This window comes from Temnothorax longispinosus, chromosome 1 (assembly GCF_030848805.1).
Source record: "Temnothorax longispinosus isolate EJ_2023e chromosome 1, Tlon_JGU_v1, whole genome shotgun sequence".
Taxonomy (NCBI): domain Eukaryota; kingdom Metazoa; phylum Arthropoda; class Insecta; order Hymenoptera; family Formicidae; genus Temnothorax; species Temnothorax longispinosus.
This window is the reverse complement of record NC_092358.1, coordinates 9,416,162-9,443,190: the sequence shown is the minus strand read 5'-3', so window position 1 is coordinate 9,443,190 and position 27,029 is coordinate 9,416,162. Positions and strand designations below refer to the sequence as shown.

General features: G+C 36.0%; 3 protein-coding genes across 12 annotated transcripts; 2 read left to right on the top strand and 1 right to left on the bottom strand.

The window, feature by feature from the left end:
* The first annotated feature begins 569 nt into the window (after nucleotides 1-569).
* Nucleotides 570-9,417, top strand: LOC139810639 (uncharacterized). 9 transcript variants are annotated; one of them, XM_071774418.1, is made up of 27 exons: nucleotides 570-704; nucleotides 798-922; nucleotides 2,381-2,564; nucleotides 2,653-2,864; nucleotides 2,947-3,046; nucleotides 3,117-3,239; nucleotides 3,320-3,585; nucleotides 3,664-3,763; nucleotides 3,834-3,956; nucleotides 4,038-4,210; nucleotides 4,984-5,080; nucleotides 5,151-5,273; nucleotides 5,360-5,541; nucleotides 5,624-5,723; nucleotides 5,797-5,919; nucleotides 6,002-6,204; nucleotides 6,441-6,537; nucleotides 6,608-6,730; nucleotides 6,809-6,975; nucleotides 7,058-7,157; nucleotides 7,227-7,349; nucleotides 7,437-7,633; nucleotides 7,712-7,838; nucleotides 8,739-8,861; nucleotides 8,945-8,965; nucleotides 9,048-9,093; nucleotides 9,172-9,417. In XM_071774418.1, exons 3-27 carry the CDS (start codon nucleotides 2,399-2,401, stop codon nucleotides 9,182-9,184), a joined length of 3,228 nt encoding a protein of 1,075 aa, XP_071630519.1. In that variant the 5' UTR covers nucleotides 570-704; nucleotides 798-922; nucleotides 2,381-2,398; the 3' UTR covers nucleotides 9,185-9,417. The 9 variants fall into 9 exon arrangements, with proteins under 9 accessions (XP_071630519.1, XP_071630502.1, XP_071630484.1 ...); XM_071774401.1 differs by having other exon boundaries at nucleotides 5,172-5,273; nucleotides 8,945-9,093; XM_071774383.1 differs by having other exon boundaries at nucleotides 7,248-7,349; nucleotides 8,945-9,093.
* A 44-nt stretch (nucleotides 9,418-9,461) lies between these two features.
* On the bottom strand, nucleotides 9,462-11,317 carry LOC139816692 (neuferricin). The gene is given in 5 exon segments (XM_071784358.1): nucleotides 9,462-10,216; nucleotides 10,219-10,274; nucleotides 10,392-10,572; nucleotides 10,823-10,974; nucleotides 11,049-11,317. Coding segments are annotated over 5 exon segments (768 nt in total). The 3' UTR covers nucleotides 9,462-10,106.
* A 79-nt stretch (nucleotides 11,318-11,396) lies between these two features.
* Nucleotides 11,397-22,204, top strand: LOC139810632 (uncharacterized). 2 transcript variants are annotated; one of them, XM_071774351.1, is made up of 31 exons: nucleotides 11,397-11,711; nucleotides 11,907-12,022; nucleotides 13,304-13,487; nucleotides 13,571-13,776; nucleotides 13,857-13,956; nucleotides 14,031-14,153; nucleotides 14,237-14,406; nucleotides 15,180-15,276; nucleotides 15,347-15,469; nucleotides 15,556-15,737; nucleotides 15,820-15,919; nucleotides 16,010-16,111; nucleotides 16,190-16,356; nucleotides 16,444-16,543; nucleotides 16,613-16,735; nucleotides 16,814-16,977; nucleotides 17,065-17,164; nucleotides 17,234-17,356; nucleotides 17,435-17,598; nucleotides 17,686-17,785; nucleotides 17,855-17,977; nucleotides 18,056-18,219; nucleotides 18,307-18,406; nucleotides 18,476-18,598; nucleotides 18,677-18,840; nucleotides 18,919-19,045; nucleotides 19,939-20,061; nucleotides 20,145-20,368; nucleotides 20,447-20,603; nucleotides 21,649-21,786; nucleotides 21,875-22,204. In XM_071774351.1, exons 3-30 carry the CDS (start codon nucleotides 13,322-13,324, stop codon nucleotides 21,771-21,773), a joined length of 3,840 nt encoding a protein of 1,279 aa, XP_071630452.1. In that variant the 5' UTR covers nucleotides 11,397-11,711; nucleotides 11,907-12,022; nucleotides 13,304-13,321; the 3' UTR covers nucleotides 21,774-21,786; nucleotides 21,875-22,204. The 2 variants fall into 2 exon arrangements, with proteins under 2 accessions (XP_071630452.1, XP_071630441.1); XM_071774340.1 differs by having other exon boundaries at nucleotides 11,397-11,763.
* Nucleotides 22,205-27,029: the final 4,825 nt, after the last annotated feature.

Below are 27,029 nucleotides of genomic sequence, written 5' to 3'. Positions count from 1 at the left end.
CGGTTTGAAAAATCAAGGATTCAACCAAAGAAAGAAGAGATTCGAAGATAATAATTTGTTTGCTAAACTTAACATGTTTGGTCCGATCGGAGTAATGAAATAGTATATCCAGTCTATCAGATAATCAAAATAATAAGAGATTTTATGTATTAAATTATCATAAATAAGATCATTTTACTGAACTCAAAAGAGATAAACTCTAAACTAGTGTGCAGTCAGTTCAGATGTAGAGAATGGTTGCTACGTGTGGCTAGTGCAGGCTAGAATGCAGGCTACTCGGCACTCGCTACGTGAGAGGGACATTGGCCGCGTTCAGCAATCAAATGTGATTGGCTCTTACTTTTAGAACCAACCAATCAACGCAGTTTGTTGATAAGACGAACTCAACAGTTGTGTCTGCTGAACGCGGCCATTGTCCCTCTCACGGGAGAACACTGTTTGCCAATTGCCGATTGGTCATTTCAAATTGCATTTATCGCGCGGTTTCATCGTGGTTGCGATTTGCGATCTCGTCACGTGTGACAACACTGACGACCTTCTCCTCACATTTCGCCGTTTTTTCGCGACACGTTGAACCCTGAAACGAACATCGAGCGCGACGTCGAGTCGAAATCCATCGCCACAGCGTCCATCGATCCGCGTGGTCGTCGATCGTACGCGCGTTTCCCTAAACACGATAAAGACTACCCGTGAGCTATTCTTACGTACGTACATAATTTAAACCATCCATGCACCGTTTCTCGATTTTGAACGCTCACGTGTCTCGAGCTAACTTGGTTAACTACAAATTTTTTTAGCCGTATTGTTCTCTGTAAAGAGGCAGGAGCGCCAGTAACCAAAAAGGAAGGTTTAAGGAACTAGAAATTTTAGATCGCGTAGATCGTGAAAATAGTCGGCCCGAGCTGGTGCGAAGAATTACAAGGTAAATAGCGGTGCGGTATAATTCCTGGGAAGTTACGGGTGGTTCTGTTCGTCATATTTATGTTCGATCCCGACGACGATGGTTATCAATCGTTCCATGGATAAACACAAGGCAAATAAAGAAGGAGACGTCTTGCTTGGTTTCCCAAATCTTAATAATTATCCCGAATCATACTGCCCATAAAAAGTGCATGTTCACAAAGCTCGCAATTAACGCTATTGCATCGTTCTATTTATCTTTATTAAAAGTAAAAGGAACAGAAAGTTCTTCGTGATAGCGTAACTTTCTTATGCGTACATGCCAAATTAATAATATATTCAGTTGCGAAGTATAAATTATTGCGATAAAGATGTAAGTTGTTAGATGTGTTTCTCGTTTTTTATTTACGTTTTAAAACATTGAAATATATTATTTCATGAAAACTTGTGAAATATTGAGTGATCAGATAATTGAATTATGAATCGTCTTAGTCTAGTGCAAAACTAAAGGCCATCGCACACAAAATTGCATAGGCTGCATAAGCATAGCATAAGACCGCTGGACCAATGAACATCTTATGTAAATCGATATGGTGACATTACGCTGGATGCGGTATTATGCTATGCTTATGCTAAGCTATGCATTTTGTGTGCGATGGCCATTCTGTAAACGTTAACATCATTATGTACTTTGTGCAAATATATATAGAAAAGTACGTAACGATATCGTTAAACGTTTACAGAATATATTACTGCTGTTCTACAACCTTGCTTTAAAGGGTACTTAAGCTCTAAGCCGTAAGGAATTGATCAATCACAATCGAGTATTCTTCTCACATTCCATTTTGATTGCTCAATTTCTACGGCTTAGAGCCTAAATATCCTTTAAAGCAAGGTTGTAGACCAGCACTTATATATCTTAAGTCCATTTTTACTAATATAGATGAATTTTAGTCTGAGTTTAACTTTATTTTTATCTTTTTCTAATTTTAAGCATCGATATTGCATCAAATATATTTCTCATTACATTACAACTGTTACAATAAGCATCTAAAAAAAGGTGCAATGAGCGCTATTGAATATAATAATTATCCAAATAAATTCACGTAAAAGAATACAAAAGAATTGGTCGACCAAACTTTCTAATGTAAAAAATGCCACGTTGCCACGTTCGGTGAATAATACATAATAATATTTACATCATGGTTCAGCGTAATAAGGATAAGAGTTGTTAATTTTTGTCTGTTGCGATTGTTTTTTCGAGCCTTCAAAGTTCAGGGTGCGGTTCTCTTTACCGAGATCTTTCGACTGTGATCGATTGATTCGTTTTTGGCATAATTATTTGTCGTTTATCAGAATCTCTGTGTGTAATCTCACAGATCTTGGCTTTTGTAGTTTTTTAGCGTAAAATGGAAAGTAATCTATCTCTCGGCCATGCAAAGGTGATGTAAAGATATGGATGGATGTTTTCGCTTTTCAGTTCGCTGCAAAACAAGCTATGGCGGAGAATGCGCACAAGCCTGAGAAGGCAGTACCCTGTTGTTCAACAGTGGAACATCCTAAATTGATCTCATTGTCAGAAGAACATAGTAATTTAATCTCAGTGGCAAATAAGTTTTTCGGAGCGGGCAAATGGAGTCATACTGTTGTCAAACAAGCATTATGTATATCTGCGTCATGCTGAATAAATTATCATAAATATGAATAGTCAGGTTTATAGAAATAAAAAATAAACTTGTGAATTTGTTGCAGATTTCCACAATATAAATTCCAACGAAGTAGATTCCGATGATGAATATATCGACGAGCTAATTCACGATGAGATAAATACTCGAAATAAATACCGTTTTAAAGGCGTCAGTTACATCAAGATCCAGCTTGAGAATGGAAACTGTTACGAAGACGATGGTTTTTACATTGCAGAGGAATCTACAAAAGGCTTGTCGATACAAAACGCCAGAATTGTATGCGTCTGTCACTTGGAAACAATAAGTAGCGTATTCTATATATTTTGGTTGAATAATTAAGACATTTTTGTTTGCGCAGGGTTCTGCTGTAAGTGCCTTAAAAAGAGTTCTCCTGTCGTTTGGAGACAAAGTAGAAAGAGAACTGCAACAGCTGCAAAAACAGATTAGTTCTGAACAAGGTAACTATGTGCAAAGAGATGTGATACAGTTATTGGATAAGCAGATTTTAGAAAAATTTAAACGTTTCAGTCAACACGTTCGCTGCCGCAGAACCGATGGATTTAGCAATAAATTATCATGATTTAATCTCCGTAGCCAATAAAGTTTTTGGAGAGGGCAAGTGGAATCATACTGTAGTTCGCCAAACCTTAGGTATATCTGTCATCAGCTGCATAAATTCTAATAAGTGTTAATAGTCAGGTGTATAAAAATAAGTTCGCAAATTTTTACAGATTTTAACGATATAGATCTCGACAACGTGGATTTTGACGATGTAGATTTCGGCGATGCAAATTACAACGGTGTATATTTCGACGACGTAGATTACGACGTAGATTACGATATATCTTTCCGTGACATAAATGCTCGAACTAAATACTGTGTTGGCTGCGTCAGTTACGTTAAGATTCAGCTTGAGAATGGAAACTTTCACGAAGATATTGGTTATATCAACGCAGACAAATTTACAGAAGGTTTTTCGATACAAACAGTTAGAATTGTATGTCAGTTACTTGGGAAGAATAAGCAGTGCATTTTCTAGTTTGGCTGAATGATTAAGGCATTTTTGTTTGCACAGGGCTCTGCTATAAATGGTTTATTTAGAGTTCTCCTGTCGTTTGGAGACAAAGTGGAAAGAGAGCTGAAACAACTACGAAGACAAATTGGTTCTGAACAAGGTAACTATAATACAAACAGATGTGATACAGTTATTGGATACGCAGATTTCAGAAAAATTAATTGTTTTAGTCAACACGTTCACTGCCGCAGAACCGATGGATTTAGCCATTAATTTTCATGATTTAATCTCAGTGGCCAATAAAATTTTTGGAGAGGGCAAGTGGAATCATACTCTAGTCCGCCAAATCTTAGGTATATCTGTCATCAGCTACATAAATTCTTATAAGTTTTAATAGTCAGGTCTATAAAAATAAGCTCGCGAATTTGTTGCAGATTCCTTGGATGCAGATGACGAAGTTTCACTTGACGAGGAAGATCGAAAGAAATACTGTGTTGGCTGCGTCAGTTACGTTAAGATCCAGCTCGAGAATGGAAACTTTCACGAGGATATTGGTTATTTCGATGTAAAGGAATGGAAAGGCTTGTCGATACAAACAGTTAGAATTGTATGTCAGTTACTTTGGAAGAATAAGCAGTGCATTTTATAGTTTGGCTGAATGATTAAGGGGGGAAACCACAGTGACGGCCGGAAAAAAATGCTATATTCATGAATTTTTTTCCACGAGAAATAATAAATTTAATCAAATTGGTCTGTCATTTCTTTAAAGTACATATATTAAATATATTGTAAAAAAAATCATTGAAAAATATTAATATTTGCGCCTTCAGCGTGTGGTGCCGTGTACATTCGCAAAAGAAGCTGGGCGGTCGCATATTTCGGTCAATTCTTATCTGAATGACTTGGAACAGAATGTTTATAACAAAATTGTCTTCAGTTAAGCGTACGAATTTTTTGATTGGAAAATTAGTTTTCGAATAACAATTTAAAGAATGGCAAAATTTTTGTCTAAATCTCGAATTTTTTTTAGAACTGCGCTATTTTGTTAAAAATTAATATTTCAAAAAATCCATACGCTTAACTGAAGACAATTTTGTTATAAACATTCTGTTCAAATTTTAAGTCATTCGGATAAAAATTGACCGAGATATGCGACCGCCCAGCTTTTTTTGCGGATATATACGGCACCACACGCTGAAGGCACAAATATTAATATTTTTTAATGTTTTTTTTTACAATATATTTAATATATGTGCTTTAAAAACATGACAAACCAATTTTATTAAATTTATTACTTCTCGCAAAAAAAATTCATGAAAATAGCATTTTTTTCCGGCCGTCACAGTGATTTCCCCCCTTAAGACATTTTTGTTTGCACAGGGCTCTGCTACAAATGCTTTATTTAGAGTGCTCCTGTCGTTTGGAGACAAAGTGGAAAGAGAGCTGAAATTACGAAGACAGATTGGTTATGAACAAGGTAAATATAATAGAAAGAGATGTGATACAGTTATTGGGTAAGCAGATTTCAGAAAAATTAAATGTTTTAGTCAACACGTTTACTGCCGCAGAACCGATGGATGTAGCAATGAATTTTTATGATTTAATCTCAATGGCCAATAAAGTTTTTGGAGAGGGCAAGTGGAATCATACTGTGGTTAGCCAAACCTTAGGTATATATCTGTCATTAACTGAAGAAATTTTCATAAGTGTTCATAATAGTCAGGTCCATAAAAATAAGCTCGTGAATTTGTTATAGATTTCATTGACACGTATGACATAAATTATACTGCTGGAGATAGATATGATCAAGATAAATCTCGTATTGGCTGCGTCAGTTTTGTTAAGGTCCAGCTTGAGAATGGAAACTTCCATGGAGATGTTGGTTATTTCAACGCAGAGGAACTTACAAGAGGCTTATCGACATATAACGCTAGAATTGTATGTGTCAGTCACTTAGAAACAAAATAAGCAGTATGTTTTATATTTTGGTTGAACTATTAAGACATTTTTGTTTGCACAGGGCTCTGCTATAAATGGTTTGAAAAGAGTTCTCCTGTCGTTTGGAGACAAAGTGGAAAGAGAGCTGAAACAACTACGAAGACAGATTGGTTCTGAACAAGGTAACTATAATACAAAGAGATGTGTTACAGTCATTGATGGGTAAGCAGATTTCAGAAAAGTCAAATGTTTCAGTCAACACGTTCGATACCGCAGAATCGACGGATTTAGCAACGAATTTTCTTGATTTAATCTCAGTGGCCAATACAGTTTTTGGAGAGGGCAAATGGAATCATACTGTAGTCCGCCAAACCTTAGGTATATATGTCATCAGCTGCATAAATTCTTATAAGTGTTAATAGTCAAGTGTATATAAAAATAAGTTCGCAAATTTTTACAGATTGCTGCGGTGCATATCAGTTTGATTCCGATGGATGGTCCTCCGATTTAAGTAACTGTGAGATAAATGTTCGAAATAAATACTGTGCTGGCTGCGTCAGTTACGTTAAGGTCCAGCTTGAGAATGGAAACTTTCACGAGGATATTGGTTATATCAACGCATACGAATTTACAAAAGACTTGTTGATGCAAAACGCCAGAATGGTATGCGTTTGTTATTTGAAAACAATAAGCAGTGCATTTTATATTTTGGCTGAACGATAATCAGTCCGTATCTACAATAGCTGTAGTAAGTGGTAGTAAGCCTCAAGATGTAAGAAATTGACCAATCACAGTCGATTATTCTCCTCACAATCGCGTGTAATTGGTCAATTTCTTACGGCTTGAGGCTTACTACACCTATTGTAGATACGGACTAAGACACATTTTTGTTTGCGCAGGGTTCTGCTGTAAATGCTTTGAAAAGAGTTCTCCTGTCGTTTGGAGACAAAGTGGAAAGAGAGCTGAAACTACGAAGACAGATTGGTTTTGAACAAGGTAACTATAATACAAAGAGATGTGTTACAGTCATTGGGTAAGCAGATTTCAGAAAAATCAAATGTTTCAGTCAACACGTTCGATACCGCAGAATCGACGAATTTAGCAACGAATTTTCTTGATTTAATCTCAGCGGCCAATACAGTTTTTGGAGAGGGCAAATGGAATCATACTGTAGTCCGCCAAACCTTAGGTATATCTGTCATCAGCTGAATAAATCCTCATAAACGCGCATAGTTCAATATAAAATAAGCTTGCCAATTTGTTATAGATTTCGATGTAGACAATTGTGGTGTTACAAATCGAGGTAACTATCAACGCGCTGGCTGTGTCAGTTCAGTTAAGGTCCAGCTTGAGAATGGAAACTTTCACGAGGATGTTGGTTATTTCTACGCAGAGGAACCTACACAAGGCTTGTTGATATATAGCGCTAGAATTGTATGTGTCAGTCACTTAAAAAAAAAATAAGTAGTATGTTTTATATTTTGGTTGAACAATTAAGGCATTTTTGTTTGTGCAGGGTTCTGCTGTAAATGCTTTAAGAAGAGTTCTTCTATCGTTTGGAGACAAAGTGGAAAGAGAGTTGAAACAGCTAAGAAGACAGATTAGTTCTGATCAAGGTAACTATGTACAAAGAGGTGTGTTACAGTCATTGGGTAAGCAGAATTCAAAAAAATCAAGTGCTTTAGTCAGCATGTTTGCTACCACAGAACCGATGGATTTAGCAGCGGATTTTCCTGATTTAATCTCTGCGGCCAATAAAGTTTTTGGAGAGGGCAAATGGAATCATACTGTGATCTGCCAAACCTTAGGTACATCTGTCACATTAACTGAATAAATTCTGATAAGTGTGAATAGTCAGATATATTGAACTAATAAGTTCTGCGAATTTGTTATAGATTTCGATTATGAAGATGTCTTTGAAGATTCCGACGATATAATTCACAATGAGATAAATGTTCGAAATAAACATCACGTTGCTGGCTGCGTCAGTGTTGTTAAGGTCCAGCTTGAGAATGGAAACTTTCACCAGGATGTTGGTTATTTCAACGCAGAGGAACCTAAAAGAAACTTGTCGATATATAACGCTAAAATTGTATGCGCGTTACTTGAAAACAATAAGTAATGTATTTTATATTTTGGTTGAACAATTCAGACATTTCTGTTTGCGCAGGGTTCTGCTGTAAATGCTTTAAGAAGAGTTCTCCTGTCGTTCGGAGAGAAAATTGATAAAGAGCTGCAAAGACAGGTTATTCCTAAACAAGTTAGCGACATAAAAAGAAATGCGACACAGTCATTGGGTAAGTCGACTTCAGAAAAATTGAATTTTAAAAGATACGGTTAGTGTCTCGCGCCAAGTGAAAACGCAGCAAGACACTGACTTTGTATTTATATGCGGGCCAAAGAGTTGAGAGATACCCTTAGATTATCGAATTTCAGTAACGGCTGAATTTATTAAGTTTCCGGCTCAGTTGATACAGTGGATTTGAGTTACATAATAAAAGTGTTTTTTATTTTTCGTCTACGTGTCCTACGGGCAGAGATATTACGATGCAAAGTCTAAAATGTATAAATTTTACATTAAGACACGTCGTCACCTAAGAAAATGTTCCTTTCATTTTTGCAACACAATGCGGCGCTCGCAAGCGCGTTTTCTCTCTAGCGCTGCATTGAAAGAAATTGTTGACAATGGACAATATCACCAACGTCTCTATAACTGATGTTAAAGGCTGATGGCAGAGAACGTTTCCGTCCTAGAGGAAAAATTATGTGATCGACCCCTTGATTTCTTTTTTTCCTTCACTATGTTTCTTATCACTTTTCTGTTTTCCCTACATCGCCCTTCATAGAAAAAGTATCTTGGTTAACATATTTCTGCCCTTCGTTCTTGGCTTTAACTTTCCAATGGGAATGCTCTATTATATAAGGAGTGAAACGAGGGAACATGTGCGAAGGAGCGAAAAACGATTTTAACATTTTAAAATTATGAAATGTTGAACAGTCTTTATTATTTACTTAAACATTTGTCTTATGGGAATTAATATCATTTATGTTGCAATGCATAATTATTTTATACGTTGATTGAATGTATTAAAACAATTTTGTACTACAGTTTTTCAATATATAATTGATTTTCATACTGGCATTTGCACTCGGTGACTTTACATTTTCTTAAAAAGGTAATTTTTTAATAATTTTAGTTAACACGTTTGTTACCGCAGAACCGATGGATTTCATAGCGGAATTTCCTGATTTAATCTCGGCGGCCAATAAGGTTTTTGGTGAGGGCAACTGGCGTCATACTGTTGTCAAACAAATATTAGGTATATCTGTCATTAGCTGAAAAAATTCTCATAAGTGTTAATATAGTTAGGTATATAAAAATGAGCTCGCGAATTTGTTATAGATAACAATTATGCTTATGGAGGTAAATATTACGCTGATTGCGTCAGTTACGTTAAGGTCCAGCTTAAGAATGAAAATTTTCACATGGACGTTGGTTATTGCAGCACAAAGGAACCTACACGAGGCTTGGCAATACTTAATGTCAAAATTGTATGCGTCAATCGCTTGAAAAAATAAACTGTGTATCTTATATTTTAATTGAACTATTGGGGCTTTTTGTTTGCGTAGGGTTCTGCTGTAAATGCCTTGAAAAGAGTTCTCATGTCCTTTGGAGAACAATTTGAAAGAGAGCTACAACAGCTGCCGAGACAGATTAGTCCTGAACAAACTGACGACGTGCAAAGAGATGTGGCATAATCATTGAAGAATTAGTATCTATTATTTTTTATTTTTTATGTAATTCAATCTGGTAATGAGGAGATATGAGCCTTCAATATGCGCAATATGAGCAATATACATGTCATATTATAAGGAGCAATAATGTATCTTTTAGTCCTTTAGAGCTCCTACTTCCTCACTGCAGCTGTAAACTTGAATTGTGGCATGAAAAAAAGAATAATTTAACACTCAAAAAAGAATTAGTATCTGTTATTTTTTATTTTTTATGTAATTCAATCTAGTAATGAGGAGATAGGAGCCTTCAATATGGTTCGTACCACATATTGCATTTGTAATTCAGGTTCAATTCAAAATTTATATATATATACTATTAAGTAACAATGGAAACAAACATTTTCATAAATATATTAAGCTCTTTTATGTGTAATGTGTGTCCAAAGAAATCACGTTGTTTTCAACATTAAGAATAGAAGCAAAAAAACTGATCATTTGAAGATTTAAGTATAAAACTTCATTCTTTCAGGAATAAAATATCTTTTTTTTTAGTATTATATGTTTCATTATATATATCATATTGTTTTTATGTATTAAAATAAATAAAACTTATAAATTTTATCTATTTTAATATTAGTTAGTATCACTGAGTTTTATACAAAATGTATTTATCTGTACTTTCATAAAAGGCGCTAACCGTAATGAAAACGAAATTATATAAAGGTAATAACTTAAATCTATGTATTTTCGCATTGTGATATTATATAAAATATAAAATATGAATATATTTGAAATTTTGCAGATAAAGACACTTCATAATTTTTCTCATGTTATGTCTTATTCCTCAAAACGCATTTTGTCGCGTATTTCTCGCAGCCATCGTATTCCCTCAATCTAGCTTTATTATCTTCGTATTCCTTACTATCCAGGTTAACGCAAGCGCGCCTACAGTCTCGAACATTCTTGGTACACCCGTCCAGTCTCTTTCAATCCCACCGCTGTTAAACAGAAAGGAATCATATAATTGCATATTAAAAATTTTTTTTATCATATTTCTCTAATTTTTCTTTGATGTTAAATCTGCTAATATGAATAATCGTTGAATAATTTCCTACCTTCTTTCAGTATACCAGAACACAATACCAGTATCCCGATTCCATTCTATATTACAAAGTGGAAACATCCTTTCCTGTTTCTCCTCCATTACTTTCTCCCTTTTGGCAAGCAATAGCTGTTCTTATACCTTGTGAAATTCTGCGGTTGGGCTACCATCTCAATTATAGTGTCTATAATTTCCTGAAGAAAATACGAAATATTTTAGAGAGTGTCACATGCGAGTTGATCCATCTCATACATTATCCACAGATCACACAAAAACATAAAATGTTTCTTTTGCAGTAAAAATTAGAACAGAAGTGTACCTTTCTCTATCCTTGCTGAGCAGATCGACAAGATAACACAAAATTATTTTGGCTTTTAATTAGGATAAAGTTCTGAGATGGATTAACTGCTTCTACGTGTCCCATGGCAGTTTAAGTAATTGTACCTTTGTAGATGTAGTTTGCGTTATAAAATTGTAGCCAATCGTCCAATGCCTTGACTTGTCGCTGCGATAAACTTGATATGTCGTCCGTTAAACCTTGATCGTCAAATTCTACAGTAATAAATGCCAAGGAAGCGTCACGGCCTACGAATAAACAAATAAATTACACATACATTGACGCATGCTGACTGTCTTTTGGCATCTTTATTAGATTCTTTAATCTAACTACCATGAAGGCGTGATAAGTTCCTCCATGTGATAAAGTCCGTAATGCTTTTCCTCTTTCGTTACATCAAAGACTTGGCCCAAGATCGAGAGATACAAGCCATTCTCCAGATTCGTATATCGCTTCAATTCGTTCATAGTGAACACCTTTGGCCCGCCAGAATTTTCATTTAATCCGAAATATATCGTGTCAGCTATATTTAACGTTCTTTCCGTCAAGTGGGACTTGATCTCCTCGATAAAGCCGCGCGAATATAAGAAGTACACGATCATCAATAACAGCGATAGCCAAAAGTATCTGGAGATTATGATTACGTTGTTTACAAACGCTCGGGGATCCCGGATCCCAGCATAAGTGGATCACGTGAATTTCTGTTCTGTGTGAATATTTGTAAACAGATTTCGGATTTACTAGGTTTATTCCTTTTGCACCTGAACTCGGCACTCGCTACGGATGATACGTGAGAGAGATGTTTGTTGCGGGAGAACACTAGCTGTTTGCCGATTGGTCATTTCGAATTACATTTATCACGCAGTTTCATCGTGGTTGCGATCTTGTCGCGTGTGACAATCTTCTAGTTCTCCTCACATTTCGCCGTTTTTCGCGACCCGTTGAACACTGAAACGGATATCGAGCGCAACGTCGAGTCAAAATTCCAAATCCTTTGTAAGTGTCGTGACCTCGTGACAGAGTCCATCGATCCGCGTAATTGTCGGTCGTAAGTACGCGCGTTTCCCTAAACGCGATAAAACTACCTGTAAGCTGATTGTGTACATACACAAGCCATCGATGCGTACCGTTTCTCGATTTTGAACGCTCACGTGTCTCGAGCTAACTCAGTTAACTACAAATTTTTTTTAGCCATATTGTCCTCTGTAAAGAGGCAGGAGCTAATGACAAAGAAGGGAGGAAGAAACTATTTTAGATCGCGTAGATCGTGAAAATAGTCCGCCCGAGCTCGTGCGGAGAATTACAAGGTAAATATGGCGGTGCGGTATAATTCCTGAGAAGTTTACGCGTGCGGTTCTGTTCGTCATATTTACGTTCGATCCCGACGACGATAGTTATCAATTGTTCCATGGATGAACCTAAGGCAAATAAAAAAGAAGACATCTCGCTTGGTTATCCAAATCTTAATAATTATCCCGAATCATACTGCCCGTAAATAAAGGGTGTGTTCGCGAAGCGCGCTATTAACGCTATTGCATCGTTCTATTTATCTTTATTGCTCATTAGATGTAAAACATAGACAGAAGGACGCAATAGCACTAACAGCGGCGCTGCTCCACCAACGTATTCCAAAAGACGATCGTAAAATCGAGGAATTGTAGTTAATCTCCAATGTTCGTCATATGTAAAGTAAGGAGCAGAAAGTTCTTCGTGATAGCGTCTTTCTTATGCGTATATGCAAAATTAATAATATATTCAGTTGCGAAGTATAAATTATAAATTATTGCGATAAAGATGTAAGATGTTAGATATGTGTTTCTCGTTTTTTATTTACGTTTTAAAACATTGAAATATATAATTTCATGAAAACTTGTGAAATATTGAATGATCAGGTAATTGAATTATGAGTTGCCTTAGTTTAGTGCAAAACTAAGGGGCCTATTCTGTAAACGTTAACATCATTACGTACTTTGTGCAGATATGTAGAAAAGCACCTAACGATATCGTTAAACGTTCACAGAATAGTCTCTTATATATCTTAAGTCCATTTTTATTAATATAGATGAATTTTAATCTGGGTTTAACTTTCTTTTTATTTTTTTCTGATTTTAAGCATCGATATTGCATCAAATATATTTCTCATTACATAACAACTGTTACAAGCATCTAAAAAAAGGTGCAATGAACGCTATAATATTTAATAATTATCCAAATAAATTCACGTAAAAGAATACAAAGGAATTGGTCGACCAAACTTTCTAATGTAAAAAATGCCACGTTGCCATGGTCGGTAAATAATATATAATAATATTTACATCATAGTTCAGCGTAAAAGGATAACAGTTGTTAATTTTTGTCTGTTGCGATTGTTTTTTCGAGCCTTCAAATTTCAGGGTGGCGTTCTCTTTACCGAGATCTTTTGACTGTGATCGATTGATTCGTTTTTGGCATAAATATTTGTCGTTTATCAAAATCTCCGTGTGTAATCTCACAGATCTTGGCTTTTGTAGTTTTTTAGCGTAAAATGGAATCTATCTCTCGGCCATGCAAAGGTGTTGTAAAGATATGAATATGTTTTCGCTTTTCAGTTCGCTACAAAACAAGCTATGGCGGAGAATGCGCACAAGCCTGAGAAGGCAGAACCCTGTTGTTCAGCAGTGCAACATCCTAAACTAATCTCATTGTCAGAAGAACATAGTAATTTAATCTCAGTGGCCAATAAGGTTTTCGGAGAAGGCAAATGGAGTCATACTGTTGTCAAACAAATATTAGGTATATCTGCCTCATACTGAATAAATTATCATAAATGAAAGTCAGGTCTATAGAAATAAGAAATGAACGCAAATTTGTTGCAGATTTCCAATATATAGATTCCAACGAAGTAGATTCCGATAATGAATATTTCGATGATGAGATAAATGTTCGAAATAATAATAAATACAGTGCTAAATGCGTCAGTTACATCAAGATCCAGCTTGAGAATGGAAACTGTTACGAAGACGATGGTTTTTACATTGCAGAGGAATCTACAGAAGGCTTGTCGATGCAAAACGCCAGAATTGTATGCGTCTGTCACTTGGAAACAATAAGTAGTGTATTCTATATTTTGATTGAATTAGTAAGACATTTTTGTTTGCGCAGGGTTCTACTGTAAGTGCCTTAAAAAAAGTTCTCCTGTCGTTTGGAGACAAAGTAGAAAGAGAGCTGCAACAGCTGCAAAGACAGATTAGTTCGGAACAAGGTAACTATAATATGTACAAAGAGATGTGATACAGTTATTGGGTAAGCAGATTTTAGAAAAATTAAATGTTTCAGTCAACACGTTCGCTGCCGCAGAACCGATGGATTTAGCAATTAATTTTCATGATTTAATCTCAGTGGCCAATAAAATTTTTGGAGAGGGCAAGTGGAATCATACTGTAGTCCGCCAAACCTTAGGTATATCTGTCATCAGCTGCATAAATTCTTATAAGTTTTAATAGTCAGGTTTATATAAAAATAAGCTCGCGAATTTGTTGCAGATTCCTTGGATGATGGCGAATTTTCACTTGACGAGGAAGATCGAGAGAAATACTGTGCTGGCTGCGTCAGTTACGTTAAGATCCAGCTCGAGAATGGAAACTTTCACGAGGATATTGGTTATTTCGATGTAAAGGAATGGAAAGGCTTGTCGATACAAACAGTTAGAATTGTATGTCAGTTACTTTGGAAGAATAAGCAGTGCATTTTATAGTTTGGCTGAATGATTAAGGGGGGAAACCACAGTGACGGCCGGAAAAAAATGCTATATTCATGAATTTTTTTCCACGAGAAATAATAAATTTAATCAAATTGGTCTGTCATTTCTTTAAAGTACATATATTAAATATATTGTAAAAAAAATCATTGAAAAATATTAATATTTGCGCCTTCAGCGTGTGGTGCCGTGTACATTCGCAAAAGAAGCTGGGCGGTCGCATATTTCGGTCAATTCTTATCTGAATGACTTGGAACAGAATGTTTATAACAAAATTGTCTTCAGTTAAGCGTACGAATTTTTTGATTGGAAAATTAGTTTTCGAATAACAATTTAAAGAGTGGCAAAATTTTTGTCTAAATCTCGAATTTTTTTTAGAACTGCGCTATTTTGTTAAAAATTAATATTTCAAAAAATCCATACGCTTAACTGAAGACAATTTTGTTATAAACATTCTGTTCAAATTTCAAGTCATTCGGATAAAAATTGACTGAGATATGCGACCGCCCAGCTTTTTTTGCGGATATATACGGCATCACACGCTGAAGGCACAAATATTAATATTTTTTAATGTTTTTTTTACAATATATTTAATATATGTGCTTTAAAAACATGACAAACCAATTTTATTAAATTTATTACTTCTCGCAAAAAAAATTCATGAAAATAGCATTTTTTTCCGGCCGTCACAGTGATTTCCCCCCCTTAAGACATTTTTGTTTGCACAGGGCTCTGCTACAAATGCTTTATTTAGAGTGCTCCTGTCGTTTGGAGACAAAGTGGAAAGAGAGCTGAAATTACGAAGACAGATTGGTTATGAACAAGGTAAATATAATAGAAAGAGATGTGATACAGTTATTGGGTAAGCAGATTTCAGAAAAACTAAATGTTTTAGTCAACACGTTTACTGCCGCAGAACCGATGGATGTAGCAATGAATTTTTATGATTTAATCTCAATGGCCAATAAAGTTTTTGGAGAGGGCAAGTGGAATCATACTGTGGTTAGCCAAACCTTAGGTATATATCTGTCATTAACTGAAGAAATTTTCATAAGTGTTCATAATAGTCAGGTCCATAAAAATGAGCTCGTGAATTTGTTATAGATTTCATTGACACGTATGACATAAATTATACTGCTCGAGATAGATATGATCAAGATAAATCTCGTATTGGCTGCGTCAGTTTTGTTAAGGTCCAGCTTGAGAATGGAAACTTCCACGGAGATGTTGGTTATTTCAACGCAGAGGAACTTACAAGAGGCTTATCGACATATAACGCTAGAATTGTATGTGTCAGTCACTTAGAAACAAAATAAGCAGTATGTTTTATATTTTGGTTGAACTATTAAGGCATTTTTGTTTGTGCAGGGTTCTGCTGTAAATGCCTTAAAAAGAGTTCTTCTGTCGTTTGGAGACAAAGTGGAAAGAGAGTTGCAACAGCTACAAAGACAGATTAGTTCTGATCAAGGTAACTATGTACAAAGAGATGTGTTACAGTCATTGGGTAAGCAAATTTCAAAAAAATCAAGTGCTTTAGTCAGCATGTTTGCTACCACAGAACCGATGGATTTAGCAGCGGATTTTCCTGATTTAATCTCAGCGGCCAATAAAGTTTTTGGAGAGGGCAAATGGAATCATACTGTAGTCAGCCAAACCTTAGGTACATTTGTCATTAACTGAATAAATTATCATAAGTGTGAATAGTTAAATCTATAAAAGTAAGCTTGTGAATTTATAGATTTCGAGGACGCGAATTACGATGCTTTAAATGATCCACGTGTATATCATACTGGCTGCGTCAGTTTTGTTAAGGTCCAGCTTGAGAATGGAAACTTTCACGAGGATGTTGGTTATTTCAACGCAGAGGAACCTACAAAAGGCTTGTCGATATATAGCGCTAGAATTGTATGTAACGTGTCAGTCACTTAAAAAAAAAATAAGTAGTATGTTTTATATTTTGGTTGAACAATTAACGCATTTTTGTTTGTGCAGGGTTCTGCTATAAATGCCTTAAAAAGAGTTCTTCTGTCGTTTGGAGACAAAGTGGAAAGAGAGTTGCAACAGCTACGGAGACAGATTAGTTCTGATCATGGTAACTATGTACAAAGAGAAGTGTTACAGTCATTGGGTAAACAGATTTTTAAAAAATGAAGTGTTTTAGTCAGTATGTTTGCTACCACAGAACCGATGGATTTAGCAGCGGATTTTCCTGATTTAATCTCAGCGGCCAATAAAGTTTTTGGAGAGGGCAAATGGAATCATACTGTAGTCAGCCAAACCTTAGGTACATTTGTCATTAACTGAATAAATTATCATAAGTGTGAATAGTTAAATCTATAAAAGTAAGCTTGTGAATTTATAGATTTCAAGGACGCGAATTACGATGCTTTAAATGATCCACGATATCATACTGGCTGCGTCAGTTTTGTTAAGGTCCAGCTTGAGAATGGAAACTTTCACGAGGATGTTGGTTATTTCAACGCAGAGGAACCTACAAAAGGCTTGTCGATACATAGCGCTACAATTGTATGTAACGTGTCAGTCACTTAAAAAAAAAATAAGTAGTATGTTTTATATTTTGGTTGAACAATTAACGCATTTTTGTTTGTGCAGGGTTCTGCTATAAATGCCTTAAAAAGAGTTCTTCTGTCGTTTGGAGACAAAGTGGAAAGAGAGTTGCAACAGCTACGGAGACAGATTAGTTCTGATCATGGTAACTATGTACAAAGAGAAGTGTTACAGTCATTGGGTAAACAGATTTTTAAAAAATGAAGTGTTTTAGTCAGTATGTTTGCTACCACAGAACCGATGGATTTAGCAGCGGATTTTCCTGATTTAATCTCAGCGGCCAATAAAGTTTTTGGAGAGGGCAAATGGAATCATACTGTAGTCAGCCAAACCTTAGGTACATTTGTCATTAACTGAATAAATTATCATAAGTGTGAATAGTTAAATCTATAAAAGTAAGCTTGTGAATTTATAGATTTCAAGGACGCGAATTACGATGCTTTAAATGATCCACGATATCATACTAGCTGCGTCAGTTTTGTTAAGGTCCAGCTTGAGAATGGAAACTTTCACGAGGATGTTGGTTATTTCAACGCAGAGGAACCTACAAAAGGCTTGTCGATATATAGCGCTAGAATTGTATGTAACGTGTCAGTCACTTAAAAAAAAAATAAGTAGTATGTTTTATATTTTGGTTGAACAATTAACGCATTTTTGTTTGTGCAGGGTTCTGCTATAAATGCCTTAAAAAGAGTTCTTCTGTCGTTTGGAGACAAAGTGGAAAGAGAGTTGCAACAGCTACGGAGACAGATTAGTTCTGATCATGGTAACTATGTACAAAGAGAAGTGTTACAGTCATTGGGTAAACAGATTTAAAAAAAATGAAGTGTTTTAGTCAGTATGTTTGCTACCACAGAACCGATGGATTTAGCAGCGGATTTTCCTGATTTAATCTCAGCGGCCAATAAAGTTTTTGGAGAGGGCAAATGGAATCATACTGTAGTCAGCCAAACCTTAGGTACATTTGTCATTAACTGAATAAATTATCATAAGTGTGAATAGTTAAATCTATAAAAGTAAGCTTGTGAATTTATAGATTTCAAGGACGCGAATTACGATGCTTTAAATGATCCACGATATCATACTGGCTACGTCAGTTTTGTTAAGGTCCAGCTTGAGAATGGAAACTTTCACGAGGATGTTGGTTATTTCAACGCAGAGGAACCTACAAAAGGCTTGTCGATATATAGCGCTAGAATTGTATGTAACGTGTCAGTCACTTAAAAAAAAAATAAGTAGTATGTTTTATATTTTGGTTGAACAATTAACGCATTTTTGTTTGTGCAGGGTTCTGCTATAAATGCCTTAAAAAGAGTTCTTCTGTCGTTTGGAGACAAAGTGGAAAGAGAGTTGCAACAGCTACGGAGACAGATTAGTTCTGATCATGGTAACTATGTACAAAGAGAAGTGTTACAGTCATTGGGTAAACAGATTTTTAAAAAATGAAGTGTTTTAGTCAGTATGTTTGCTACCACAGAACCGATGGATTTAGCAGCGGATTTTCCTGATTTAATCTCAGCGGCCAATAAAGTTTTTGGAGAGGGCAAATGGAATCATACTGTAGTCAGCCAAACCTTAGGTACATTTGTCATTAACTGAATAAATTATCATAAGTGTGAATAGTTAAATCTATAAAAGTAAGCTTGTGAATTTATAGATTTCAAGGACGCGAATTACGATGCTTTAAATGATCCACGATATCATACTGGCTGCGTCAGTTTTGTTAAGGTCCAGCTTGAGAATGGAAACTTTCACGAGGATGTTGGTTATTTCAACGCAGAGGAATTTACACAAGGCTTGTCGATATATAACGCTAGAATTGTATGCGCGTTACTTGAAAACAATAAGTAATGTATTTTATATTTTGGTTGAACAATTCAGACATTTCTGTTTGCGCAGGGTTCTGCTGTAAATGCTTTAAGAAGAGTTCTCCTGTCGTTCGGAGAGAAAATTGATAAAGAGCTGCAAAGACAGGTTATTCCTAAACAAGTTAGCGACATAAAAAGAAATGCGACACAGTCATTGGGTAAGTAGACTTCAGAAAAATTGAATTTTAAAAGACGCGGTTAGTGTCTCGCGTTAAGTGAAAACGCATCAAGACACTGTATTTATATGCGGGCCAAGGAGTTGAGATACTTTTAAATTATCGAATTTCAGTAACGGATGAACCTATATTAAGTTTCCGACTCAGTTGATAGATTGTATTTGAGTTACATAATAAAAGTGTTTTTATTTTTCGTCTACGTGTCCTATGGGCAGAGATATTACGATACAAAGTCTAAAATGTATAAATTTTACATTAAGACACGTTGTCACCTAAGAAAATGTTCCTTTCATTTTTGCAACACAATGCGGCGCTCGCAAGCGCGTTTTCTCTCTAGCGGTGCATTGAAAGTAATTGTTGACAGTGGACAATATCACCAACGTCTCTATAACTGATGTTAAAGGCTGATGGCAGAGAACGTTTCCGCCCTAGAGGAAAAATTATGTGATCGACCCCTTGATTTCTTTTTTTCCTTCACTATATTTCTTATCACTTTTCTGTTTTCCCTACATCGCCCTTCGTAGAAAAAGTATCTTGGTTAACATATTTCTGCCCTTCGTTCTTGGCTTTAACTTTTCAATGGGAATGCTCTATTATATAAGGAGTGAAACGAGGGAACATGTGCGAAGGAGCGAAAAACGATTTTAACATTTTAAAATTATGAAATGTTGAACAGTCTTTATTATTTACTTAAACATTTGTCTTATGGAAATTAATATCATTTATGTTGCAATGCATAATTATTTTATACGTTGATTGAATGTATTAAAACAATTTTGTACAACAGTTTTTCAATATATAATTGATTTTCATACTGGCATTTGCACTCGGTGACTTTACATTTTCTTAAGAAGGTAATTTTTTAATAATTTTAGTTAACACGTTTGTTACCGCAGAACCGATGGATTTGATAGCGGAACTTCCTGATTTAATCTCGGCGGCCAATAAGGTTTTTGGTGAGGGCAACTGGCGTCATACTGTTGTCAAACAAACATTAGGTATATCTGTCATTAGCTGAAGAAATTTTCATAAGTGTTAATAGTCAGGTCTATATAAAAATAAACTCACGAATTTGTTGCAGATTTCGATTATGTATATCATGTAGATTATTCCCACGAAATATATTCCGACGATGATGAATTCGACGATATAATTCACGATGAGATAAATGCTCGAAATAAATACTCTGCTGATTGCGTCAGTTACGTTAAGGTCCAGCTTAAGAATGAAAATTTTCACATGGATGTTGGTTATTGCAGCACAAAGGAACCTACACGAGGCTTGGCAATACTTAATGCCAAAATTGTATGCGTCAATTGCTTTAAAAAATAAACTGTGTATCTTATATTTTAATTGAACTATTGGGGCTTTTTGTTTGTGTAGGGTTCTGCTGTAAATGCCTTGAAAAGAGTTCTCATGTCCTTTGGAGAAAAAGTCGAAAGAGAGCTGCAAAGACAGATTAATCTTGAACAAACTAACGACGTGCAAGATGTGACACAGTCATTGGATAAGCAGATTTCAGAAAAATTAAATGTTTCAGGTAACATATTCGGTTTTGCAGTGCGATTGGGGAATCATGATAACGAACGTCTTAAAGTAAACCTGATTTAAATAGAGGTTCAGGTTCAGATATGTTAATAACAGATGTTAATAACAGATTTGTAGGAAATTGTATAGAGAATAATATGAATCTAATCTAATGTTTAATTTTTCTCTTATATATTCAATTGTTACTCTAGAAGAAATTGCCTTTTTTTAAAATGATTTTGTTTATGTTTGTTTACAATATATGTAGATGAAGTGTGTTAAGGATACTTCACTGATTTTAAAGAAAAGTTACTGTAATTCTAAATTTTTTAAAAACTAAAAGAAAACAATTTTTTGAAAATTGAGTTTTTGCATTTTTATTATAAATGTTGTCTATCTTTAAATCGTTCTTAGCTTCTCCGTTATAATCATAACGCAACGTCTAAGCAGCATTCAATTATATATAAGTAACTCTTAAATAACACGATTAATTGGTCTCGTGTTATTTGAAAACTGTGCAGTTCAAGACTCCAGATCTGTATGAAATTGGGCATTTGGTTTTAAGAGATTTAAGGGATTATTTAAAAAATACTTTAAAAAAGCCTAATGTTATTACATATATTTAGTTTTATAAAAAAATACGTTAAGGCGATTTTGGAGTCATCTGTTTCACCGATAAAATGTCATTTTCGCAACTCCATAATTCTATAGAACAATAAAAAATAGCATGTACGCGAAAATTACGTTCTAGCGGTAATTTTAACATCACTTTAATCGAAGAGATAATGTAAATATAGTTATTTGTGTAACAAGTGTCGTAAGATGAAAATTCCCGGGTGCGGAGTTTACGCACGAGCCGAAGGCGAGTTTACACACGACTTACACTCCTTATTTTATGTTGCAAGTGCCTGGAAAGTGGTCTATTACGCACGCGTAGCGTGCGTAATGGGGCACTTTCCATGCACGTGTTGCATAAAATTTTTTTCTACACTGCTATTCGAGATTCCGTGCAATACAAGTATCGAAGTATGTTATTCAAAGGTCACCTGTATTTTTAGATCCTACTCTGGTACCCACCGTGAACAACGATATAACTGAGATCGATCCATCGTCATTTGTAAAGGTTCAGAGTTCCAAGATTGTTCACCCCTCGCCAAATAAAACAAATTTTACAAGTGAATAAAAGTCGAAACCAGGTAACATTGAAAATTTATTAGTCGTTAAATTATTCCTGCGCAAGAATGTTTCTTATTTTTAAACACTGACGGTCTTAATCCTCTGTAGCATTGTCTAGAAAGGAAATACTACGAATGGAACGAAAGAAGAAACAAATGTGGAAAAACAGATGGAATTTAAAAGGCATATGATGGAAAAGGAGAGATTAATATCCACTGGTGATAATAAGCCTAATTCTAGATATTAAGATATTGAAAATAATAAGTGTGATATATTGTACATAGAAGTATCGAAATGTCATTATGCACAAAAGTTGTCTTTTAGTGGGTCGATTTCTTCGTCGATCTTACAGTATACAGCTGGAATATCAGCTGTTTTTCTTACAATAAAAGTAACGGTTTTTTTCTTCTTTTCCCCCCAATAAATTTCTTTTTTACTTACATTATATTTAATTTTTTTTAATTATTTAGTTTTTTGCCTAGTATCATTTATAAAACTTTGTGTAAAGATATGTACTTGTCTTTTTTTACGTGTTAAATGTCTTTTTTTAGACAAATTCGTTTACTACAGAAAATTACAACGCAGTGGAGCTACAAAGAACGTACTTCATGATTCCATTTTGTATTACATTTGCGAAGCGTCACGCGTTTTTGACTCAAAAAATCATTTTGTGAAAAAACGTAGCAAAAGTTTGAATAGACATTAATGATTGTACGATCTAGATGCATTTGTCACAAATTAAATAGTCAGAAATAGAAATAAGAGAGCAAAATGAAATTGGGACAGTATACGAGCAGTGCGAAGTAAGACAAAATGCGCAAACAAATAAGACGTACGATAATAAGAAATATTGCGAGAAATTATTGATTCAGCATCCTTATCTGTAGGATCTCAAATATAAATATTCATATTTCACACTTGTATAATAGTAATAATGCAGAAGTTTACGAATATAATCCCTGCAGTTAGTCAAATTTGAAAAAAAGCATTTTGTCTGCAACAAATTTTCTTGGCAGAAAAACGATAATTTGATGGAAAATCCGTTAATTTAATTGATGTTTAAAAAACGATAGTAGAAATGTAACATAACTTACTGCTCATAATATGACTGTAAATTATTGTGCCAAAAACCGCGCAAGATTTGCTGGCATGATCAAACAGAAACAGCTAGACGACAAGATTATGCACGGTGTAATACGATGGTAAATTAGCCAAGACCTGTTTTCCCAAATGTTTTCCAGACTTTCGTCTCGCTTCCTGGATCATTTCCTCCGGTTCAACGCTGTCAGGAAACTCACATTCGATCGGCTCGAGCGCTTTTATCATGATCGATAAGTGCCGCCCACATATGTTTGACGTTTCAGCCTACAGTCTTGTTAGTACTAGCTGATACTACGCAATACTACGGTAGCACCAGCAGGTCCAGGCGATAGTGAATGGCTGCGTTCAGCCGAAACTCCGCTAGCCTAGCAATCGTGAGCAGTCGCTCGTCGCTCGTTTCCTCTCCTTTTAATCCATTGGGTCAAAGGAGAGGAAACGAGCGACTGCTCACGATTGCTAGGCTAGCGGAGTTTCGGCTGAACGCAGCCAATAACATTTAGTTAGAGGCTGGAGGACAGTGGTCACACTTGGCCAAGACAACCGAGATCAATGGTCAGTCGCGTGCCAGCGTGTATCCTTGCACCGGCAGTCGTACACCCGCGACTTTCCTCGTGCTTTCTATCATCCGCATGCCTCGCGTCATTTCGCTCTTCGCCGACACGGCATTAAGGGGATGCTGGAGACAGGTCTGTTTTACCGCGATATTTTCAGACACACAAATCTTTTGATTGATTTCACCGAATTAAAAACTTTTTTTCTAGAATTAAAGTTTGAACGATAACGAAGACGGCAGGCACCAATTGCGTATAAAAAACAAAAAAAAATTAGAAAATTACAGTTTTATTTTCGATTCTGCGGTCGACTCATGACAACATTTGCTGCACATAAAAGTTTTAGACTGTGTACGTATACAAAAACCTCGCAGCCGTCACGGAAATACAATAAAGAAGAATCCTGTGCTTGCAGAAATGAGCTGCGAGATTTAGTATAAGAGAAAAGTATGTTAGAAAATTGAAAATTTCATATGCACATGTAACGCGTCTCCCCGAATTCAGCCAAAAACATACGGATCAGTATAACGGGTAGCCCTAGAGCAGGCGCTCTGTATGTATGTGTAAGAATCGGTGAGCACTTCTTTATTGACGCTGGTCGAGTTTGCCTGCGCTCTGTATGTATGTGTAAGAATCGGTGAGCACTTCTTTATCGACGCTGATCGAGTTTGCCTGTCTTATCGCGTCCTAGTTTGGAGATTGTTCTCGTAATTAATAAATTAATAATTGACGTGTTTTGTTTATTTCAACACACGCGACTGCAACTCTATTTCGCGCAGCTTTTGTTTCATTGTTGTAAAATTAATTTAATGGCGTTCACAACATACGGTTAATTGTGAAAAATTAGTGAGACATGCGGAGGAAGTTTTTTTCTGCTTTGGGATAAAATTTGTAAACATTGCATGAATATGATTTCTCAAAGAATCTGATTAATTAAATTGAATTATAACTTCGCATTTTGTAAAGGCGAAATTTTGTAACGATATTTAGGAAACAATTTAAGGAAGAAGTTCAGAATTGGAGAATGTTTCTATTTACTGAAATATGATGAGGATCAGTACTTAATGTCCAACTTCGTCCAAAGAAACAGTCTCTCGGCTCTTCCTTAATTTTTTTTCTTCAGCAAAAACGCCAAAAACCAATAATGCAATTTCATTTAGAGAAACAGTTTCGTGTTTCTTCCTTAATTTCTGTTTTCGAATGCACAAACTGTTTCAGGTCATTCAAAAATCAAGCTTGGTAAAATTGCGACTATATACATCGGACCACCAGGTATAACCTTCGTCTTGTTCGAGGCGCGACCTTCACGATATATCTTCGTGCAGAGACATCATGAAGAAAGGCAGCATCGGATAGGCGTAGATATAAAACCCGAGAATTTAATCTCTCCCAATCAGCAGTCTCTTAATGAACAATCAGGATAAAATAATCGGCGGCATTATTCGCAACTAATCACGACTCGTCTTGTTCACCGGTACGGTGAACGCATGCGATTTTCTGCATGCTGTTACTATATCCTCAGGATCCCAGCATGGGTGGATCACGTATATACGTCAATTCGGTCAATTTCTGTCATGTGTGTGAACATCTGTGAACCAGATTTCGGTTTTAAGAAGAACTTTCAGAAAGTGAGACAAGTATATTTTATTCACTCTCTTTAGCCACCACTATGCACGTGTGCACTTCGGGAAGTTTTTCGAAAAACAACAGACAGATGAGGCCTGGGGTTTGCTCTCTGCACCTGAACTGACTGCACTAGTTCAGAGATTATTTTTTTCTCTCCAATGTGGAGTAAAAGAGATAAACTCTGAACTAGTGCAGTCAGTTCAGATTGGTTCAGATGCAGAGAATGGTTGCTACGTGTGGCTAGTGCACTCGCTACGGATGACACGTGAGAGGGATGTTTGTTGCGGGAGAAGTTTGCCGATTGGCCATTTCGAATTGCATTTATCGTGCAGTTTCATCGTGGTTGCGATCTCGTCGCTTGTGACAATCTGCTCCACACATTTCGCCGTTTTTCCCGACACGTTGAACCCTGAAACGGACATCGAGCGTGACGTCCAGTCGAAATCCATCGCCACAGCGTCAATCAATCCGCGTGGTTGTTGATCGTACGCGCGTTTTGCTAAACGTGTAATAAGACTACCAGTGAGCTATTCGTACGTACGTCACTGACCGGCAGGAATGCCTGGACATTTTGATATGTATATGACATATATGTACATGTATATGATATATGTATTATGTCCAGGCATTCCTGCCGGTAGAGTGTATGTACACAAGCCATCGATGCAACGTTTCTCGATTTTGAACGCTCACATGTATCGAGCTAACTCGGTTGACTACAAATTTTTTTAGCCGGATTGTCCTCTGCAAAGAGGCAGGACAAGGCAGAAGCCAATAACCAAAAAGGAAGGAATAAGAAACTACAAATTTTAGATCGCGTAGATCGTGAAAATAGTCGGCCCGAGATTCCCGAGAATTACAAGGTAAATATGGCGGTGCGGTATAATTCCCGAGAAGTTCAACGCCTGGCTCTGTTCGTCATATTTGTTCGATCCCGACAACGATGATTACCAAATTGTTCCATGGATAAACACTAGGCAATTAAAAAAGAAAACATCTCGCTCGGTTTCCCAAATCTTAATAATTATCCCGAATCATACTGTCCATAAAGAGTGTATTCGCGGAGCACACTATTAACGTTATTGCATCGTTCTATTTATCTTCATTGCTCATTAGATGTGTAATGGCCTAAGCAGTACTGCTCCAAATATGGCCAATACGATCATTAAATGTAAAACAAAAACAGAATGACGCAATAGCACTAACAGCGGCGCTGCTCCACAAACGCATTCCAAAAGACGGTCGTAAAATCGAGGAATTGTAGTTAAATCCCGAACGTTCGTCACACGTGAAAAAGTAAAGTAAGGAACAGAAAGTTCTTCGTGATAGCGTCTTTTTTATGCATATATGCAAAATTAATAATCAAGAGACACGGCGGTAGTGTCTCGCGTCAAGTACACGCGGAGCGAGACCGACCGTGACTCTCTTACGCTACATCATTTCATGAAAACTTGTGAAATATTGAATGATCAGATAATTGAATTATGAGTCGCCTAAAAAGGTGCCTTTTCATGGGCGTCAGTTGACGCTCGAAATCAAGTTCGGGTAAGTTAGATTAGTATAATGACGCCGATATTCTGACGCGCAATGAAAAAGGTTTTCATGCGTCAATTTTTGGAACTCGCGTCGAGATCAGTTGACGCTAGAAGTTGGGAAATCTGAACTTCTCAGCGTCGACGCAGAAACAACATGACGTCACAAAATCGTCTTGACGCGCGACAACTGACGCCCATGAAATCGCACCTTTAGTCTAGTGCAAAACTAAGGGGCCTATTCTGTAAACGTTAACATCATTACGTACTTTGTGCAAATATGTAGAAAAGCACGTTACGATATCGTTAAACGTTCACAGAATAGCCTCTTATATATCTTAAGTCCTTTTTGACTAATATAGATGAATTTCAGTCTAAGTTTAACTTTTATTTTATCAATAAAATAATTCTTCGCCAGTGATAAAAAATTAAAACACGAAAATTCGTCGGTAT

Bases quoted from the DNA above. Each gene is read 5' to 3' on its own strand.
- LOC139810632 (XM_071774351.1), top strand. From the start codon at position 13,322: ATGGCGGAGAATGCGCACAAGCCTGAGAAGGCAGAACCCTGTTGTTCA. The intron at 13,488-13,570 runs GTATATCTGCCT...AATTTGTTGCAG, and splicing joins TGTTGTCAAACAAATATTAG to ATTTCCAATATATAGATTCC. The intron at 16,978-17,064 runs GTATGTAACGTG...TTGTTTGTGCAG, and splicing joins CGATACATAGCGCTACAATT to GGTTCTGCTATAAATGCCTT.
- LOC139810639 (XM_071774365.1), top strand. From the start codon at position 2,399: ATGGCGGAGAATGCGCACAAGCCTGAGAAGGCAGTACCCTGTTGTTCA. The intron at 2,565-2,652 runs GTATATCTGCGT...AATTTGTTGCAG, and splicing joins TGTTGTCAAACAAGCATTAT to ATTTCCACAATATAAATTCC. The intron at 3,047-3,116 runs GTAACTATGTGC...TAAACGTTTCAG, and splicing joins ACAGATTAGTTCTGAACAAG to TCAACACGTTCGCTGCCGCA.